Raw genomic sequence first — 17,316 nt, forward strand, 5'->3', positions numbered from 1 at the left:
AATGCCAAAAGTTATATATAGATTATTTTACTATGCCGTTATAATACAAAAAAAAAATTATATATAGATTATTTTACTATAATGCCAAATTTATATATGGATTATGTTACCATGCCATTATAATGCCAAAATTTATATAGATTACTTTACTATGCCATTAAAATGCTAAAATTTATATATGGATTATTTTACCATGTCGTCATATTTTACAAATGCCAAAATTGAAATATAAACTATTTTTTTTATGTATCTTTATAATACTAAACTTATATAGGCTATGGTCACACTTTGGACTATTTGGACTTTTATTATATGACCTTATTCCCTATTATTATGGACTGATACTATGACCTGGACATTTCCGTATGACCATGACCATGGCCACGACTTTTAGACCAGGATCTTGCCATGGACAATTATAGTATGACCATATGCTTGGACATAAAATAAACAATAAAATAAGAAGAAAAGAAAAATAGAATAACAACAATTATAAACTAAAATTACATCATGTAGATTTTATGTAAGTTAATAGTTTATGCTTTTACCAGGAAGCTAACAATTTCGGTTGTTTTATCAAGACACAAGGTAAGTAGAATCCTCATCTACAATACAAGTATTTTATGTGTCTTATGTGCATTTATATGCTTTATATGTTAATTTGTCATATTGTTCTTATGCATAAGTTATTTTCAAGAATGTTATATTATGCATAAGCACGCTTAATGTTCACAGACAAGTTATTGAAAACGTTAAAGTAGAGGTGCTGCTTGGGAGACCTAAGTCCCAAAAATGTAAGGAGGGAGATGTACGTCCCTATATGATGAATGTTTATGAGGGAAATTCCCTATTATCATGTTTATGTTCAGGTGGGAATGTGATTCCCTATGTAATGCCGGCAGCAGCATCCTCTAGGGCCCAAAAGAAAGGAAAGTGAAAGAAAGAAAGAGAATACATAGCATGTTGCACGTTTATTTTAATGCATATGAGGTAGTTATTCTGCTTACTGAGCCTTAGCTCATCAGTTAATGTTTTGTATTGTAGGTAAGAGGCCCCAAATATAAATCGTTGATGAGTATACATGGAGCCAACATGACTGTACATATGGGGCTGACCTGAAGGGAGTGGAGTTCTGCTATGCTATTTTATAAATAAACAAGAAACTTGGTTTTATTATATTTCATTAAAAGTATTTTGTGAACTTTATCATTTACTTAAAGCTTTAAAAGTATTTCATGAACTTTGTAATTTACATAAAGCTTTTCAATTTATCAGTTGGATACATTTTCATTTCTACGTTAAGGTGTAGTAACGCCACGAAAATGATTTATAAAAGTATTAAGATTTGTATGTAAGAGAAAGTTTTTATTTAGTTGTGAGTATTGTGTGGTTTGAGGTTATAAAGTTTTTGTAAATTCAGAATTTCAATATTGTCGTAATTAGGTTAAAATTTGTTTTTACACTATATATGTATGTTAAGAAAGGAGGTCGTTACACTTTCCCTGGTTTCTCCACCTTAAATCCCTCAGGTTGTTCCATAAAAATAGTTTCTTCAAGATTCCCATGTAAAAACGATGTCTTTACATCCATTTGCTCCACCTCAAAAACATGAATGGTAGCTAATGAAAGTAAAATTCTGATTGTTTTAAACTTAGCCACATGTGAGAATATGTCAGTATAGTCCACTCCTTCCTCTTGAGTGAACCATTTTGCAACAACTCTTGCTTTGTACCTGGCTGATTCCTCACTTGAAATACCTTCTTTAATTTTGAAAATCCATTTGCAAGAAACAACCTTCTTCTTTGTTGGCCTTTCCACCAAATCCCATGTTTTGTTCTTCCTATGAGAATCCATTTCCTCTTGCATGGCTGCTTTCCACTTATTTGACTCTTTGCTCATTAATGCTTCTTTAATAGTTGCTGGTTCTTGAGCATTTTCCGTTACAATAGCTGTGTTTAGGGAAAATCCACCTCATTTCCAAATCTGGTTATTGGCTTGATCTCTCTCTTGGCTCTGTCTCTAACCAATTGGTAATCAACTAAAGGATGCATGTGATATAATCTTGTAGTGTTTTCAATCTCAGCACTTGAACTCGAACTCCTAGTCTCATCTGTCAAACCACTGGTTTCATCTTTCAAACCACTAGATTCATCTTGTTCATTCTCAGATGCAACATGTAACGCCCCAACTCCAGGGACTGTTACGGTGTGCCTTGTAAACAGTGCTAAACTCGCTAATCGAGTCATTTGGCAAAATCGTGTAACTAAGTATGATTAGCGGTTTAGGGATTAAAAGTTTTGGATAAGATGTAACGTTTCACTAGAACGTTTAATATATATACGCTGGAATCCCAAAATTATAATTTTATAGTCTATTACAAGAAAATATTTACAACAGGCCGTTCTACGCGGCAAAACAGGGTTTCACCCTAGTTCCCCTTTAAACCTCAGTCGTGGCGGACGAGCAACTGCATATGTACACCCTATCACCTAAGCTCTCCAACTCAAGAATGGTTCAGCTTTCTTTTTCCTTTACCTGCACCACATAGCACCCGTGAGCCGAAGCCCAGCAAGAAAACACAATATAACATGATATAATATCAACAGTGATTGTATTAACTATTCAGGACCAACAGTCCAAACAAATAGGTGACTATCACAAAAGTCACAAATATGGGGACAACACCCTCTAGCCATGTGATGATAGGATCACCAGGGCTTAACAGATATCAAAAGTCACTAATATGGGAACAACACCCTTTAGCCATGTGACGATAGGATCACCAGGGCTTAACAAATAAGTGAGCATCTCACTAGCTTTAACAGGATAGGTGCATGGTGATTAGTCACCAACATAACCTTCCTCCTGACTCTAGAGTCATAACTATGGAACAGCGTTCCCTAGCCATGTGACAAACAGTCACCGGGGCCATATGCCCTGGCTCTGAATAACTGGTCTTAGACCAGACAAGCGCTTATAAGTTCATCGACCTTAGGGTCGGTCCAGCGTTAATACCCCATATGAGTCATTCAACGCTGATATCGATTAGATCTAATCTTCACTTGGCTCGGCGTTCGCAACGCTATGCCATCTCTGACTCTTAGGTCAGTAAAACACGACCAGTGTTCAACTCACTGTGAACTTGACTAATAAGTCACAGCTTCACAGATGGATCTAACACCATTGCCGATTCTGACTAATAAGCCAGTGCCATACACAAGTAAGCCATGCCACTAAACATATATCACATGTCCAATATTCGTATGCTTACTTAACTAGTACAAGTACAATTAGGACCATGCACGAACACAGAGGCTCAAGCTCTGAACGATATCATACTCAGTATATAAAGCATGTCCTAATCACATGTTTCTCGTGCATCATATGCATTATATCTAACAATCCAACATGTACCAATAATAGCCATGCATGTCACATTTAATAGTCAACCAGCATGCATCAAGAATAGCCATGCACGTCACATATACTTAGGGTGCAATTTTCTTACCTCAGATTCAAGCTAGAATGATTAAAAGAACGACCCTTGAGAACGATCAACTTTTAGTCCTTTAGCGGTCACTTAGTCATAACCAAATACGGGACACCATTAATAAAAATGATTAACATAGGTTCCCAAACCAATATCTAGCCTCTGTGACATCAATCCAAACTAAACCGAGTAGTAGAATCAACCCTGAGGCCTTAGGCTAGCATCCTCAAGTCAAAAACCCATTTCTGGCCAAAAATGCCCTTATGGGCCGCGGCTCACCACAGCCATGCTGCGGCACACCCTCAGACAGAGGCAAAACCTCCCCATAAATCAACATAGGCCGCGGCTCACCATAGCCATGCCGCGACCCTTTACGCAAAACAGCAAACAACAACCTTTCTTCCCCTGCGTTTTTCCTCGAAACCAAACTTTCAAACCAGTCCCAAACCTCATTCAAACACTCAATCCAACCCCCAAACATCATCTATATCAAACCCTCATCACAACCCAAGTTAAACACCAACCTAGATTCCATTAATTCCAACTATCCATCAAGAAATCACAAACTAAAACTTAAACCAAAAACAGAGTAAAAGCAGAGATTCCATGGCTGAAACTTACCTCATACTTGGGATTAAACCCTCTTCAATGGTTGAACTAAGTTTCTAAGCTCCCACCTTTGATCTCCTAGCTTGTTGCCTCGGTTTGGGTTCTCAAAATTCAAAGGAAAATGAAGGGAAGAACATGTACAGGAGAGAAAGAAGGAGATGAGGATGATGCACTGTTTTTGTTCTGAATTTCTACAGCCTTGAAAGTCAATATAAATCCAAACCAAATGACCTAAATGCCCCTAGGTCATTAAAAGTTTCTAAAGCCTTCCCAAGGGCAAGATTGTCATTTTCAACCTATACCGTTAATTATAATTAACGCTCTCCAATTGCCCCTATTCTCAATAATCTTAAATACCAATAAATCATATCCCATTGCTCTTTAATTCCCGGTAATGTTCTAATCATCGAAATGATCCCGAGACTCACCCCGAGCCCCGAACTTAAACTCGTTATAACTAAACCGAACACTTGCATTTCATGATCGTCTCATGCCGAATAGCTCGAACCAATCCACCTTATAATGTGGCTATATTAATTAATCACAACCATGCACCCATAATGCACAATTACGCCCACAATGGCCAAATTACCAAAATGCCCTTGTAATCATAAATTCGCCCACATGCATGCATCTACCATCATATAATAATATAATTCACACAAACATGCATATGACCACTTAATAGCATCATAACTCAATTATGGCCCTCCCAGCCTCCTAATCAAGGTCATAACCCTTATTAGGAAAATCGGGGCATTACACAACAATTATGGGAAGTTGAACTTCAAATTCAATCATCTCACCATCGCTGTCATTTATACCTGCATAAGGAACTGAATCTCCTTTCACTTTGTTCAAGTGTGGAAAGTTAGTCTCATCAAATACCACATCCCTACTTATAATGACCTTAATGTGATTGTCTTTTAGAGAGCACAGCCTACATCCCTTAGTACCTTCTGGATATCCTAGGAATAAGCATTTGGCAGATCTTGACTCCAATTTATCACCTCTTTTATGTGCCTACGCTACACATCCAAATGATCTAAGGTGTGACAAACTTGGTTTCTCATTAGTCCACAATTCCTCAGGTGTTTTCAAATCAATTTTCCTATTAGGACTTCTATTAACAAGATAGCATGCAGTTGCTAAAGCCTCACCCCAAAATCTTTTTGACAAACCAGCCCCTAAAAGTAAGCATCTAACCTTGTTTAAAAGATTCATATTCATTCTCTCAGCTACACCGTTTTGTTGAGGGGTATGTATAATTGTTCTATGTCTTTCTATACCTGATTCTTTGCATAACAAATTAAATTCATGGTTTATAAACTCTAGACCAGTATCTGTTCTTAAAACTTTAACTCTTAGTCCAGTTTGATTTTGAACAAGTAATTTCCATTCTTTAAACTTAGTTATGCATTCATATTTTTCCTTTAACAAATACACCCAAACCTTACGGCTATAGTCATCTAAAATAGAGAGAAAATACCTCTTTCCACCATGAGTTGAGACACGGCTTGCACCCCATAGATCTGCATGGACACAATCAAGAATTTGTTTTGATTTGTGCTTGCTGAGTTTGAACTTCAATCTATGTTGTTTTCCTCTTATGCAAGTCTAACAAAATTTTAGACTCCCTGGTTTATGTTTCTCCAATAAACCTTGTTTGTACAGCTCTTGCAATCCTTGTTCACTAATGTGGCCCATTCTCACATGCCACAATTTAGTAAGTTCATCAGCTTGCTTTACAACAGCAGCTTCTCCTTTCAATATAGTTTTTCCTGCCAAAAAATACAAACCATTTCTCTTAGTTGCTTTCATAATAATAAGGGAACATTTACTTACTCTGAGAACTCCATGTTTGGATTTGCACTCAAGCCCTTCATCATCAAATGTTCCAAGTGAGATCAAATTTCTCCTCAAATTTGGAACATGTCTAACATTCTCAAGTATTCTTACTGTTCCATCAAAGTGCTCTATTGCTATTGAGCCAATTCCTTCAACCAATCATGATTGATTATTTCCCATCAAAACTCTGCCTTTATGAGCTTTATATTCAAAGAACCACTCTCTAATCGGACACATGTGGTAAGTACATCCGGAATCCATTATCCAATCATCTGAGTTCCCTTCATTTGATATTGAATATAATTCCCCATCTGAGTCTTCATTCTCCTCAACTACAGATGCTGAATCTTGGTTTGAATTCTCCTTCATTTGCTTCTTTAATTCCCAACAAAATTTCTTGATGTGTCCAACCTTTCCGTAGTTGAAACATTTCTTTGGTTCACGCCCCTTGGACTTTGATCTTGCTGGAGACTTCCACCTTGGCCTACTGTGATCTCTTGGCTTTCTGAAATCTCTCCCCCTTAGTTCTTTCTTGAAGGGTCTTCCTCTTGTTAAAAGCATCTCTTCTTTGTTCTTCTCTTTTTCTAGTTGCAACTCAAATTCTTTAGCTTTGACCGCACCAAGAACATCTTCAAGGGATATTGATTCACACCCATACTTCATGGTTGACTTCACCTCTCTGTAAGATTCAGGTAAAGCCTGCAACAAAATCACAACTTGAGATTCCTCATCAATTTTAAAATCAATATTAGACAAGCCAAGTATTATTTGATTAAAAATGTCAATGTTAGCATCAAGGGATAAGGTTGGATTCATTTTGAATCCATATAACTGTTCAAGTAAATTGATTTTGTTTGACACAGAAGGTGTCATATACAGTTGCTCTAATTTCTCCCAAACACCAACGGCAGTCTTCTCGGATTGCACTTTTCTAATGACACTGTCTGACAAATGAAGGATGATTGTGTAATAGGCTAACTCCTGCAATTCTTCAAGTTCATCATCCTTGTCTTTATACTTTTCCTTCAGTTTCTTTTGATCACCAATAACCTTGGAAAGTTTCTGATGAACAAGCAGCCCCTTCAACTTTTCTCTCCACAAACTGAAATCACCACTGCCATCAAACTTCTCCAGTTCAAGCTTTGCTGTTGCCATGAGTTCTTGATTAATCTTGGTTGAGTCTTGAAAAATTTTCTTTAAGAATCGGAACCTGGTTCTGATTTGTTGACGTAGATTCAACACCAAGACTCACAGATGCAACAAATCTGGAAAACTCTAATATAAACCAGAACTTTGTTGGACGTAGATTCAACACCAAAACTCACAGATGCAACAGATTTGGAAAAACGTAAATGCAAACCAGAACTTAATTCAAACAGTTAGAGTGCAAAGCGAAATGGAAAAAAAATAATCGAAAGAACACACCGAAATCATCCTGGTTCAGCAACAATTTGTTGCCTACTTCCAGCAGAGCTAGTCCACTGTAAAGATCATATTACAAGCCTAATCACAGAGATCTCAACCCTTCTTTGAGCAACTATTTCTTGAGTATAAAACCCAGCCAAGGCTTCTCTTGAACCATACACCTTAACTCTCACACAATACTCCAAGAACTCTCAAACACTCAGAAGAAATTCTCTCCTCACGTATACAGATCTCTCTCTCTCTCTCTCAGCTTTTCTAAAAAAAAATTAATCACTCTATCCAAAATGAAATAAAAGGACTAACTTATATAGCCACTTGACATCTAGACAACTAAATATTGTTACAACTAAATAATAGTTGTTAGGTTTGTTACAACAAAATGAAAAGTTGTGAGAATTACTCCACATATAATAATAGAATTTTACAGTATTTTTCCTGATTCTTTCCAAAAAGGGAATGATTGAATTTTAATGGTTTGGATGGAGACTCTCTTCCTCTTAAGGGATTCTCCCCCTCCTCTCCCTCCACCCTTCTCTCCTCTTGCCAAACATAGTGTTGTTAATTCTAATTGAATTGGTATATAATTTAATTACTTAATTACATTGAAGTTTAATAGTATTGATAAAATTTTAAATATATAATATACCAAATAATTATTTATGTATAATTATATACAAATTGCATTAGTCATTTCACTAATTTTTTAAAAATTCTTAATAATTTAAGGTATCAAAATAGCGTTCAAACATTTTTGTTGCCCTCACCTAGTAATACACATGGGGCGAGGAATTGGCGGGGAGTGCTCCCCCCGTCCCCTTCCCCATTTATAATTTTAATCGTCGTCCCCGCCCCATCCCTTCTTATTCCTCGTCGGGGTGGGGAATCTCCTATTGGGGCGGCGAACCCATTTATTTAAAAAATCAATTTTAGATTAAAATTTTAAAATAAAAATAGTAAATTATATGTAAATTAAAATATTGCACAATATTTATGATTTAAAATACTAAACATGATCTCAAATCAAATTTAAAATATTAAAAAAGTTACTGATATACTACAATAACACATAAATAAGGATATAAAATATTAAAAAAATATATAATAATTTAAACAGGGCTCCATCAAGGCGCGGAGTGCCATCCTCGCCCCTGCCCCATTTAACATTCGGAAATTAAAAATTATCCCCGCCCCATTCCCCATTTAGACGGGGATTCCCCGCCCCATTAGGAGCAGGTCCCCACGGGGCCCCGTCCCCATGGGGAAAATGTGCATCCCTACCCCCACCTGTTTTTTTATATGGAAGTGCAAAATTTTGTTTATGATATTATAAATTAGAATTATATCTATCTAGTTAACGAAAACACGGAAGGGTGCACCAACCGTGACTTTTCCAGACCACTTATTACCTTTTTTTTTTTTTTTCAAATTGAACAGTATTTTTTAAACTTTTAACTACGGGTGCACACGGATCAGATTTTTGGATTTCGGGTGCATTGAGTTCGGGTTTTGCGGGTTTCGGGTGGAGAAAAGTGGTACCGAATCTGGTTTGAATATTTTAGATTTTTGTTCGGTTTTGAGTTTCGAGTTTTGGGTTTGGTCGAGTTTCAAGTTGGGCTGGGCCAATTGGGCTTTGGGGCGAAAATGGGCCTTGGTACACATTTTTCAAAAATACCATTTTTACACTTTTTTAATTTTTAAAGATTGTTGTTACAAACTGATTTTTAATTGATTTTTTTTTTACAAATTGGGCCTTGGTAAAATTTTTGAAAAAAATATAATCATGAAACATAAGTTTATAGAAAATTAGAAAAGAAATGTGATTTTAATGCATTTCAAGAAACAAACTACAAAAGTAATATACTAAAACACTTAAACATAAAGTCCAAAGTCCAATCACTTACCTATTATCTATTATCTAATGTCCAAATTACAAATATAAAAATGCCAAAAGTCTCAAAATACAACCATAAACAAACATAAAGTCCATAAAGTACATAACTAGTTAACTACAACCATAATAAAGTCTATAAAGTTCATAACTCTAACATAAAGTCCATGAAAATTCAAAATACAAAGAAATAGATTAGTATTATGTATGGTCACTCCTTCCTTCCTTTCCTTCTTTCCTTTCAAAATTCAAATGTTCAAATAAAAAAAATTATTAAAGAAAAGAAATCAAGGATAATAAATAACAACGCATTAAGTAAAATAAGGCACGAATAAATTCTTACAAGCAATTTTTTCAATTCGTAGATTGTTGTGTAGTTGATGAGGCTGAAGACTGAAATTGACAGAGGATGAAGTTGGCCCAACACTTGTAGGATCATCGGTTATCTCTACAAATATTATTAATATAAAAGATAAATATTAGATTATAAAACATTCGCACACTTAAATAAATATTTATAAGTTATAAGTTGCAAGTTAGACCATGAAAATCCAAATAAAATGTAATAAATTACCTGACTCAAGATACTCTGATGTTTGAAGCGCTTATTATTCATCCATATAGTCTCAAACAATGATGGGTTGATGTGATCTGCTCCACCAATTTTGAGACAAATTAATGCTTCGACCATCCTTGTGCTTAGTGAGCTTCTAAAAGGATCTAAAATTCGACCTCCTATAGAAAATGTTGCCTCAGAAGCAATGGTGGTAACCAGTATAACTATCACATCACGAGCCATAAGTGATAAGATCTTGTACTTGCACCCACTACTAGCCCACCATCCCAAAACATTAAAATTCTCACTTGGTCGCTTAGGTTCCTCTTCCAAATATTTATCGACCTCATTTTTTGTCATTCCATCATCCTTCTCCAATCTTCGTGCCACAAACTCATCATGCAAATTACGTGACTTCTTGGCAGTAGGTGGATGAAGCACTAATAAGCATGACGAAGGTGGATGAAGCACTAACAATAGATTGAGACTGTAGCTGAGTCGTAGATGTCAATGGATGAAGACTTGATGTTGTCTCATTATATTGATCAAACATTGTTCGTATTGTTTGCTCAACCTTTTTCACCATCTCTTTGCATGTCATCTCATCATAAGTAGCATTAAAGCAATGATTGAGATACTCAAGCTTGTATCTTGGGTCAAGGACCAAGGCAATTAGAAGTGCCTCGTTACATTATCAAGTTTTCCCCAATACTTGTCATACCTTAGTTTCATGCTCGTTGACATTGTCCTCAATAACTCGTTCTCATCATCGTTGACTGTTAAGTCATACAACTCCTATTGCATATTGTAGATATCAATGAAGTACTTATTAGCAGTAACATAAGTAGACCCACTAAACTTTAATGTTATTTCGTAAAAAGTCTCCAAAAACCTTACAAACACTAGAGCATTATCACAATCAACATCACTGGGAGCCCCTCCTTTGGTTTTTCATCTTTGTCAACCTCATCAAAATATTTCATATAATTAGCATCTGATTACATCCTGTCAAATGTCTTCTGAAATTTCATTGCACAATTAAGCATTAGATATGTGGAGTTCCACCTTGTTGGGATATCTAAACACAGAATCCCTTTACATTCAATTATTTCCTCCATCACACGCTTCTTAAAAAAATTTAGCCTAGAATGAGAAGACCTAACGAACCTCACAACATTTCTAATTGTTGTAATTGACCCATGTTTTTCATTCAACCCTTTAGCGACAATTATGTTCGCTATATGAGCACAACACCTCATATGTAAAAAAATTCCATCCGTCCACTCACTTTCTCTTTGAACTTCATCTTCAAGTATCTAATGACAACATCATTAGAGGAAACATTGCCTATTGTAATGGTAAACAACTTAGAGATGCCCCACTATAAAAGACATAACTCGATCTAATTGCCAATCGTTTCCCCTTTATGGTCTACCACTTGACAAAAATTGATAATTATTTTCTGATACTCCTAAGCATTATCAATCTAATGAGCAATGATGACCATGTAATTCAAAGTTTGAATGGAAGTCCAAGTATCGGTAGTAATCGATATCTTCTCACGGCTCAAAATATTTTTCAATGTCACATTCTCTTCCTTATATAACTTCAATACATCCCTAGCAACAATCAGTCGAGAAGGGATCTCAAACCTAGGTTGGAGTGTTTTGACAAATCTTTTGAACCCTTCACCCTCGACATGTCTAAATGACAACTCATCACAATATATTGTGTGGGGGCTACCTAGCTTTTTTGTTATAAGATACCACTACTAAGCTTGTTTCCCCCTCTTTCTCTCCCTTTACATGCTGAAAGCTTAAAGTTTTTTATTTCTGCTCATCAATCTTAAACAGACTTAGCTCGCATACTTTCTTAAAATGGTTCTACAAATGACTAGTCTCATGTTTTCTAGTGTCACACAAGAAGTCAGACCCACAATAATTACATATACACTTGGGGGGATGAGGCTCTTCGTTAGGATCTGTTGGGGGTGGAGGAGGATCTTCCTTAATAAAATAATCCAAAACAGATGACCATTTTCCCTTTGTTTTCCCAGTAGGGATGGGAGGTCTACTCCTCTTTCTAACCCTAATTTTTCTACCATTTTCAGTAGGAGTAGGGTTTTCAGTCTGAGTGAGAGGCAGTTGACCTTTATCATCTATTGGAGGAAGAGTTTCATCTACCTCATCAATAGCCCTTACCTAATGCAGCATATTTAAGAAGAAATTAATCAACAGAGCAACACACAAGCCTATAATCCACTACAACAGAGCATCACACAAGCGTATAATCCACTACAATAGAGCCTCACACAAGCCTACAATCCACTACAGCTGAGCAACACACAAGCCTATAATCCACTACAAGAGAACACCACACAAGCCTATAATCCACTACAACTGAGCAACACACAAGCCTATAATTCACTACAACAGAGCAACACACAAGCCTATAAAGTATAATCCACTACAACAGAGCAGCACACAAGCCTATAATCTACTACAATAAAAGCAGCACACAGCAATGAACAAACCTAATATCTAGTATCTACTATAACATGGAGCACACATTCAGACAAGCTTATATATTATAATCCAATATAACAAAGATAATATATTTACCTTAAGCTTCAAAGTAAAAACACTGGCTTTACTTTAGACTAGTCTGATTTCGCTCAAATCTGTAAATCAACAAAAATAAATAATTTATTAATTAATTAGTCAATTAATAGTTATCATTAATTCTTTAAATATCTTTTGATATTGGGGTCAATAGAAGCTGTTACTTGGCTCTCAAATGTATGTAGCTGTCTCTCTCTACTCTAAGTACACAGAAGAATTAAGCAAACATAAATATGAGGTCATTATTAAGCAATAGTTGGTAAAGGTAATTATAACAATTAATAATATTTTTTTAGTTAAATTTGACATTGTTGTTATTAACTAATTAATTTACTTGCTTTTATATAAAAATAATTATTGATAGTTTGGTATTGGTTTTCCTATTTAGTAATTAAAAAAACTGTAATTACATACAAAATATAAATAATTAAAGGTGTGCTCATTGAGTAGTATGGGAGGAGAGGAGGTGGTCGGCTAGCTAGTGGCTGCACCGGTGACACTGTGGCGGCGGTGGGAGGAGGTCCTTGTTGGGCCGGTGTGCTCCCTGAGTATGGGAGGAGGTGGTCGGTGGCTGGCTGCGCCTGCGGGGTCTACTGCGGCGGTGCGAGGAGGTGGTTGTGGTGGGTCTTGCCCGTACGTGAGAGATAAATTCACTGGAGAGAGGTGGTGGTGGTGAAGCCGTGAGGGAGCGAGGGCGAGGGAGGGTCGGTCCGGTCTGGTGTTGTCGTTTGTGTGTGTGGGTGGAGTGGAGAGAGGCTGCCCCGTGCGTGAGTGAGAGAGAAAGATAATAAATTATTTTATTTTTTAGGGTTCAATTTTTTTTTAAAAATAAACTCGGTCAAGCTCGGGTATAACCCGAACTCGTGCATGCTAAAATTTAGAACCCGAACCCGACCTTGGAGTAGGCCCGAAATGAACGGGTGTTCTGAAAAACTGATTTCTTGGTTCGGGTCGGGCGAATTTTGTGAGTTTTCGGGTTTTGCCTTACTTTTAACTCAACCTCATTTATGACCCTTTTCTTTGGAAAAGTCTTAACCGACATTTATGCAGTGTCATTTTGATTCTCCGTCCCTGTTATACGTCACCCTCACCCAGCAAACAAAAATCTCACTCTCTCTGACCGTACTACTGGTACAGCTCTGCCTCTGCTCAAGCTTTTTTTTTTTTTTGTCAAACGTGAAACTTGTCTGTGTTTTTATTTGGGGAAAGCTGAAAAGCGAGTAGGGGATTTGAATAATCTAGAGTTTGTCAAAGTCCCCTAATATCCTAACTCCTTTTACGGTCTCATGAATTTTTTTTTTCCAGTGTTTCTCTTAAGCTTTATAGGGTTTTGGGTTTCTGGTAAGCAGCCCAGTGTGGAGGACTATCTCATTGTTCAAATACAAGAGTAGGTGAAAAAGCCCCAAATAAGATGGTGAGTTTTTAGTTTGAAATCGCCATTTTCGTGTCCCTTTTCTTCTTTTTCTTCCAATGTGGTGCAATTTTGGGCTCTCCTTTGGGTCCAATATTAATCTAATGTTTTAGGGATTTTCCATATTCTAATGTTTAACTAAAATTTTCGTTTTTCGTATCCACATATTTATATATATGTATATATATATATATATTGAATTTTGGTTGGTAATATTTGGTATTGGCTTATAGTTTATGTAATATGTGTTCCAGTCGGGCAGGAAAGAAACAGTTTTGGACCTCGCCAAGTTCGTGGACAAAGGTGTACAAGTAAAGCTCACTGGTGGTAGACAGGGTTAGTTTGCTCAAATTCTCTGGTCTCTCTTAAATTATAAACTACCAAGTAGTTTTAATTCTATTGTTTGTAAATATAGTGAAACTTGTTGCATCTGTTGTAAAATTATACTCTCAATACCTGAATCTTATTTGAGAATCATTGTATAGAAATAACAAGAATTTGATGTTGAATTTTGGGTAAAGTTTGAAGAGGAAATGATTGCCTTATCTTGAGGAAATATCGAACTTTAGTTGAAGAATTAATAGGAAGGAAATCAAATTAGTGGGAAGGAAGAGAGAGAACAAACTTGATTTGAAGTTAGCACATGTGCTTGATCCAGAAAGCACCCACGCATGCACAATAAAAAACAAAATAACAAATTGTACAGAATGGATTTTGACTTTTTAATTAATGATTAAAAACTGAGGAGAAGGAAATGAGCATAGTTGAAATGGAGCAAAAGAAGAAGAGTCTTGGGCAAGAGGAAAGGAATAAAGCAAACTAGTTGGTGTGTTTAATTGTAAGATCTTAAACCTCTTCATATAGACTTAAAATGAAGAGGTTACACTTTGTTGTGTGGTTGTGTGATTGTATGTTAATTAGACCAAACAAGTTTGGAAGCCAAGTTGACTAACCTTAGTGAATAATAAGTTTGACAATTATTAGGCTGTGTGGTGGTGACAATAAGCTCTCTTAACTAAATTTTGGGACTTAAATAATTTAAAATCGACCATGGTTCTCTCTAGGAAGCATATAGAAGAGGCAAGTAGCCTATTGTGTAATTTATATAATAGACATGGATGGTTAGTGTGCTCAACATTCTGGTTCTTTGTCACTGTTATAATATAAAGCCAAGTAGTTTTTCACTACAAGGCTTGTGTGCTTCTGGGATTATTTCTGGGTTTTGTGTTTCTGAATTTTAGGATTATGAGTTACTCTTGTTGTGTTGAAAATAAAAAGGAGGTTGCAGAAAGGAGCTGTAAATTAGACTATGTTAAGTTATTGACATGTGACGATAACATGTATACTTAAAGCCCTTCTACATGAAAGAGTAAATTTGGAAAGGCTCTTTCTTTTGGGAGCAAGAACCCAATACCATCAAAATTGCTTTCTGCAGAATACAGAAGAATAAGATCATGCCCTCAATTGAGCAAAAAGTAAATCTTGCTTGATTAGCATTTGCACTAACGCTAGTGAGGCCCCTATTGAATTTAAACTTCTTCTTAGAAGCACATGCACATACATAGATATATTGCCTTTTATCTATAAAAAAATACACAATATTTGCAGTTCTGGCTCGTATATTCAACCATTAGATCTAGACTTTCTTTAAAAGGGGAAAGTAATGTTGTTATATATCCTTTTTCTTTTTTGTGTGTGTTTTCTCTGGTTAATTGAGATTATTTTACTAGTGTTTTGTTATGAATGTCTGTGCATATTGTGATTGATCACAGTAACAGGGACGTTAAAAGGATATGATCAACTGTTGAACCTTGTTCTTGATGAAGCAGTAGAATTTCTTAGAGGTAATTACTTCAAACCTTATTTTAGTTATATGCAGGTGTATTTAATGTAGTTTTTCATGTGTTAATTGTTTCCCATGATATTTGTATGCATCCTTGCTGTAAACCGAAACCAAGTAAAAGAATCTACTTCATGCAACTTTTAAGCTGTGTTCTTTACATAGTGCTATATCTGTGAGATAACATAAAAGTATTTCAAACAACACTCCGGTTTTTTTTTCCTTTGGACCAACAATTTTGTGGACTGACATGATCAAATTCATCCCAAGATGGTTTTGATGTTGGAATTAATTCATCTCTTTTTTGCACTTATGTATACCTTTTTGAGAAGTAATATGGCCAAATCGTATTGACGATTACTTATTTTTAAGTTGTTTTCATTCTCAATGACATGACTTATGAGAGTTAACTACATGTTGAATTCGAAGTTTCTTGTTACGTGCAGATGCTGATGATCCCTTAAAGACAACTGATCAGACCAGACGCCTTGGTTTAATAGTATGTATTTTGCTTGTGTGTCTATATATATATTGAACTTTTTTATGGAGAGAATCTAAACAAACGTTATAATATCACAGGTCTGTAGAGGAACTGCTGTGATGCTTGTGTCCCCAACTGATGGTACTGATGAGATTGCCAACCCTTTTATGCAGCCAGATGGAGCTTAGATAGGTCTCTACTCATATTAGCTGACCTTAGAATTCTATTTATTTAAACTCTCAGACTATTGGATTGGATGTTTTTGTGATATCATTTGTCATATTCTAAACTTGTTTAGCTTATTAATGAATGTTCCTTCAAATGTAACATATTGCATCTCAGCTATATGAAAGAGATTCTGATTGATGAGTGATCACTTTTATTGTATGCTTGTTATAGCTGATAGCTTACAGCAAAAGAAATAGCATATGTATAAAAACTCAACAGGAGTTATTATTAACTTACTAATAAGTTGTCAATTTAAAATGATTACAATTGAAAGCAGTAAAATTCTCCTAAATTTCCTATATATTTTCTAAATTCTCTGCATTCCTTTGTGTTAAATACAAAAGATTTATTTTTATGTTTTCCAGTTGAGACATTATAACCGAAAAATTATTTTCGTACCTAAGAATATGAGCTGGAGGTTCTGCTCTAGTGTGATTTGCTTGCTCGAAAATTATAGAAGATGGTAACCATGCCTTGTTTAGCAACCAAATACTCAAAGCATACCTGTTATCATGATCTTCCAGATCGATGCAAGTAAATGCAAATATAAGTTCTAGAAAACGACTTTCAAAGATTTATTTGTTAAATTCTATCGACAACCATTAAAATTTAAAACTCACTGTAAACATCGAAATTAGGTCATCCTCAATGTAACACCGAAGTTTATTGAACTCTATCAAATTCACCACCAAATTAGATTGATTTTTTTTTTACAAACAAACTTAGCCAAAATCACACAAAAATATAAACAAAACTACTTGAATTATATTATTTATGCTTTAAAGCTATACCTATCACTACATAAGTTGGGAGGTGAATGAGAAATTATTGTGATTTGAAAAGAATTTTTTTTTTTGTAGAATTATGCTATAATCTTTGTTGAGAATAGAAAAAAATAAATATAAAGGGAAATTCTAGG

General features: G+C 35.5%; 1 protein-coding gene and 1 long non-coding RNA gene across 4 annotated transcripts; one reads left to right on the plus strand and one right to left on the minus strand.

Annotated features, from left to right (window-relative positions):
- Positions 1 to 9,258: 9,258 nt before the first annotated feature.
- Positions 9,259 to 13,380, minus strand: LOC133817328 (uncharacterized). 3 transcript variants are annotated; one of them, XR_009885527.1, is made up of 5 exons: positions 12,852 to 13,380; positions 12,438 to 12,496; positions 9,835 to 12,017; positions 9,604 to 9,708; positions 9,259 to 9,498 (listed from the first exon to the last, which is right to left on the minus strand). It is a non-coding gene; the product is annotated as an uncharacterized LOC133817328 (long non-coding RNA). The 3 variants fall into 3 exon arrangements; XR_009885525.1 differs by having other exon boundaries at positions 9,835 to 12,496; XR_009885526.1 differs by having other exon boundaries at positions 12,438 to 13,380.
- Positions 13,381 to 13,472: 92 nt separating this feature from the next.
- Positions 13,473 to 16,545, plus strand: LOC133817327 (sm-like protein LSM7). The gene is made up of 6 exons (XM_062249814.1): positions 13,473 to 13,568; positions 13,743 to 13,851; positions 14,103 to 14,184; positions 15,621 to 15,692; positions 16,135 to 16,187; positions 16,268 to 16,545. The coding sequence occupies exons 2-6, from the start codon at positions 13,849 to 13,851 to the stop codon at positions 16,355 to 16,357; spliced, it is 300 nt and encodes a 99-aa protein (XP_062105798.1). The 5' UTR covers positions 13,473 to 13,568; positions 13,743 to 13,848; the 3' UTR covers positions 16,358 to 16,545.
- The last annotated feature ends 771 nt before the right edge of the window (positions 16,546 to 17,316 follow it).

Source organism: Humulus lupulus, chromosome 2 (assembly GCF_963169125.1).
Source record: "Humulus lupulus chromosome 2, drHumLupu1.1, whole genome shotgun sequence".
NCBI lineage: Eukaryota > Viridiplantae > Streptophyta > Magnoliopsida > Rosales > Cannabaceae > Humulus > Humulus lupulus.

Coding starts and splice junctions, on each gene's coding strand:
- LOC133817327 (XM_062249814.1), top strand. Junction 14,185..15,620: donor GCTCACTGGTGGTAGACAGG/GTTAGTTTGCTC, acceptor GATTGATCACAG/TAACAGGGACGTTAAAAGGA. Junction 15,693..16,134: donor AGCAGTAGAATTTCTTAGAG/GTAATTACTTCA, acceptor TGTTACGTGCAG/ATGCTGATGATCCCTTAAAG.